Genomic DNA, 3,582 nt, shown 5'->3' on the forward strand with positions numbered 1-3,582 from the left:
GAATGTATCAACAATATCAAGTTAACCACACTTTAATTTCATTCGTTCAACAGAACAGTAGCCTAAAGTTAAACTTTCTACCTGTTTACTCAACCAATGAGTCAAGGTAATGCTATGCTATTAGAATGATTCACCAAAAAGAGAAATAAAAGATTATTGACCATCCCTGATCAGAGATTAAATATAATAATAGTATAAAATTGAAAAAATATCAAGTGAATTCCGGCGACAGGGGATTATTTAAAATTAATTAAAAAGGACCCCACCAGTCAACTGGAAGGCATGTAGTGGAATATTGAAAGAGGAGGGGCAAATGTGCAAATTTGTAAATATGTTATTTAATCATTCTTGTATATATAAGCATTGAAGCAGAGATGAATGGAACGTCATTGTAGAGAGTAACATAAGCTTGGATTATGTCTTGTTGTTCAACAAGTTACCAATATAATAATACACTGACAAAATAGCACCCTTCATCGTCATAATTTTGTTTTTTATTTCGTTTCTATTTTTGTTCATTGTAACGACAAAATACAACTAGCTGCTTGTTCCTGTTTTTCATTTTTCAATTCAATGTCTTCTGGTCTGTATTCATTTGAAACCACTTTCCAAGCACATTCAAGCTCAGACATGGTCACTGCTGATGGAGGAGACCTTGCTTTTCTCATTGACCCTTTTCCTTTCTTCGAAAACAGCACTACTAATAATGATATTGGTCAACACTGTTCGAGCAACCAAAGCATGTTCGATGAGGCTCTTTCTTCTTCTTCTGTTGACCCTTTTTCATCTTGCTTCTTTTCTTTCTCTCCTCCAAGTATTCACTTAGAAAACCTTAGCCTTCAGACCAACAACAAGAACAACCGTGTTGATCCCAATTTGGAGAGTGACTTTGCAAGTTTCTCATCGGGTTTTGATGTGACACAAGTAGTGAAGAGTGAGGAGTGCCAAATCGGTGTGGAATTTGATTATGGATATAATAATCATAATAACCAACACTTCTTTCCCCACAGTTATAGCGGTGCTGAGAATGTGGCAAAATACATGCAGAGGAGTTTCAGCAGCAACTCCTTTCATGGCAAACCTGGCAATTTTCTGTTCCAAAATAATCACTCTGACACACTGAACAACAACAATAATAATAACAACATGGAATCTCCAAGTTTTCAAAGGCATGATATGAGTTCACCTGAAAACAGTGCCTTCAATGGACAAATGAGGAGGGTGTGCAGCACTGGAGATTTGCAGGTACAAATTAAATAATCAAAAACATATTTTATGCATTATTATTTCCTTTTGTAAGTTGATTAATTGTTTGACTGAAATGATCATGTATCAGAAGTGTCAAAGGGAAGGATCATTGTTGGAGGAACCGAATTTCAAAATAGGGCGTTATAGTGCCGAAGAAAGAAAAGAAAGAATATCAAAATATAGAGCCAAGAGAAGCCAGAGGAACTTCAACAAAACCATCAAGGTATGTATAATAATTAAGATGAATAATTAGAGTATTAATATTAGTAGTGACCAAACTATTTTGATAATCAATTTCAACCAAATTAGTTTAGTAATTTGTTGATAAAATAAAAATCAATTGAAAAAAAATAAATGTATAAGAAGATTTTTTTTAAATTCTAATATAGGATAAATAATCTTAACTATACTACATATATATTAAAATCAACTATTAAAATTAATCACTAATATAAAATATATATTAAAAATAAATTAAATAATATATATATATATATATCTAAATATATGATTAGTGTAAAAATAGTATTTTTGAATAATTTAAAACAAATTCTATGATACTTATTGGTTAGTATATAATTTTTGTCTAATTTATTTTCTATATTTTTTAAAATTAAATATTAATTTTTAATTTTTTTTAATAGCAAGTTAGACCTCACTTTTTTTTTTCTTAGAAGCACCATAGTTTAGTTTAATTTGTTGTGTGGGGTAACAGTATGCATGCCGAAAAACACTAGCCGACAATCGACCGCGCATACGTGGCAGATTCGCACGCAACGACGAGGAGCGCGACATTATTCCTATTCCAAATCACAAGGCTCCATGTTCAGCCCGAGATGATGAAGACGAAGAAGTCGATTTCTGGGTAAACTACTATTGCTCTATCAAATTCCAACATGAATACATAAATCACTTATTTGAACTCATCATATATTGTTATCATATTAGATTGAAGGGTTGCAGTTGCATGAAGAGCAGGAGGATGTAACAGTCAACGCTTATGGACCTAATCAGTTTCAGTACTTTCGTTTCTAACAGCAGAGTTCTGTTGTTGGTGGTAATTAAAGAAATTCATTTTTAAGAAACAGATAACAAAGTCAAATATGAAGAAGTTGGGTACTTGGAGGAGGGAGCCCCTAGTTAGTTTATAGTTAAGTTATTCTTGGCCCCTATTTTCTCTCTGTTTTTCTTTTTTTTTCTTCCAGGTTATGATTGATTGTCGCCAATTAGAGAATAGATAATAAATAATAATATCACTTATGCCATAATCATGACATGATACTAAATATGCTTTTCTTTCTAGAAAGCCCTTACACTAAACTTATTATACATTTCATCCATTCGTCTTCAACTTATACCATACCAAAATAAAAATTATGCGGTTCTAAATTTTATTTACACAACAACTTTTAACTTGTCATTTGTCTCCTCTCTCTCAATTCGAACCCCCATGTGGAGTCTAGTAAGTAGGTAACCCGGTCACCGCAAACTCAATATTTAACAATTTTTTAGCATAGCATTTTCTAGCTATGAAACTAATCAGCTACCACAAATTGTCAACTTGGCTTAACTAACGAAAATCACAAGTTGTTCCTCACAACATGCCACTACAAAAGTTTCATCTTCTGTTATTTTTTATTTTTTATTGCATTCAACCCAATTACCGCATATAATCGCTTTTTTATATTGGAGTCAAAACGAATAATGATAATCGACTGTGAGATGTGCCTCAACATTCCTAGAACAATTGGCTCGTAAATCGTAATCTTCACAATTTGACTGTCAAAAAACATATGAAATAGCAAATGCGAAAATTTTTGTGCTTACCTTTTGGGGGAGAAACAAAAAAAAAAGGTTGAATAAATAACTAAAATAGTATTTGTCTCTTTAATTTCAAAATAACAATTTAGTGCAGTGGGAATTGTATCTTCCAATCAAACACCAGTCAAATAAATTCCAAGGATATAAAGATTAATTAGTTTATATTTTTACACTCTAGTGCCGTCAAATCTTCGGCCATAATGATGACTTAGCACACAAGAATGATGGGTTTGCCAAAGTGCAAATTCAATTTCAATATCTCCGTCTAACTGATATATAAATTTTCCTCGCGAATTAGAATTCAGAATGAAAATAAACATAATTTCAGCAGAAGTGGACTAGTTATGATTAATTTCAGCTTCCCAACACAACTTTTCCTATTTTCTTGAAATACAACGTTCCTAAATTAATAATTAATCGTAGACTACGGAAAAAAGGATAATATTCTAACCTATCTTCTTGAAAGTGAAAACCTTTTCATTTTTTTAAAAATGTAAACCACCGGTGAATGGA

The 3,582-nt window shown here is 32.0% G+C and overlaps 1 protein-coding gene across 1 annotated transcript; it reads left to right on the forward strand.

The window, feature by feature from the left end:
• Nucleotides 1-426: 426 nt before the first annotated feature.
• On the forward strand, nucleotides 427-2,516 carry LOC130969947 (uncharacterized). Its single transcript, XM_057895869.1, has 4 exons — nucleotides 427-1,245; nucleotides 1,337-1,471; nucleotides 1,964-2,113; nucleotides 2,197-2,516. Exons 1-4 carry the CDS (start codon nucleotides 574-576, stop codon nucleotides 2,281-2,283), a joined length of 1,044 nt encoding a protein of 347 aa, XP_057751852.1. The 5' UTR covers nucleotides 427-573; the 3' UTR covers nucleotides 2,284-2,516.
• Nucleotides 2,517-3,582: the final 1,066 nt, after the last annotated feature.

This window comes from Arachis stenosperma, chromosome 3 (assembly GCF_014773155.1).
Source record: "Arachis stenosperma cultivar V10309 chromosome 3, arast.V10309.gnm1.PFL2, whole genome shotgun sequence".
NCBI classification, from domain to species: domain Eukaryota; kingdom Viridiplantae; phylum Streptophyta; class Magnoliopsida; order Fabales; family Fabaceae; genus Arachis; species Arachis stenosperma.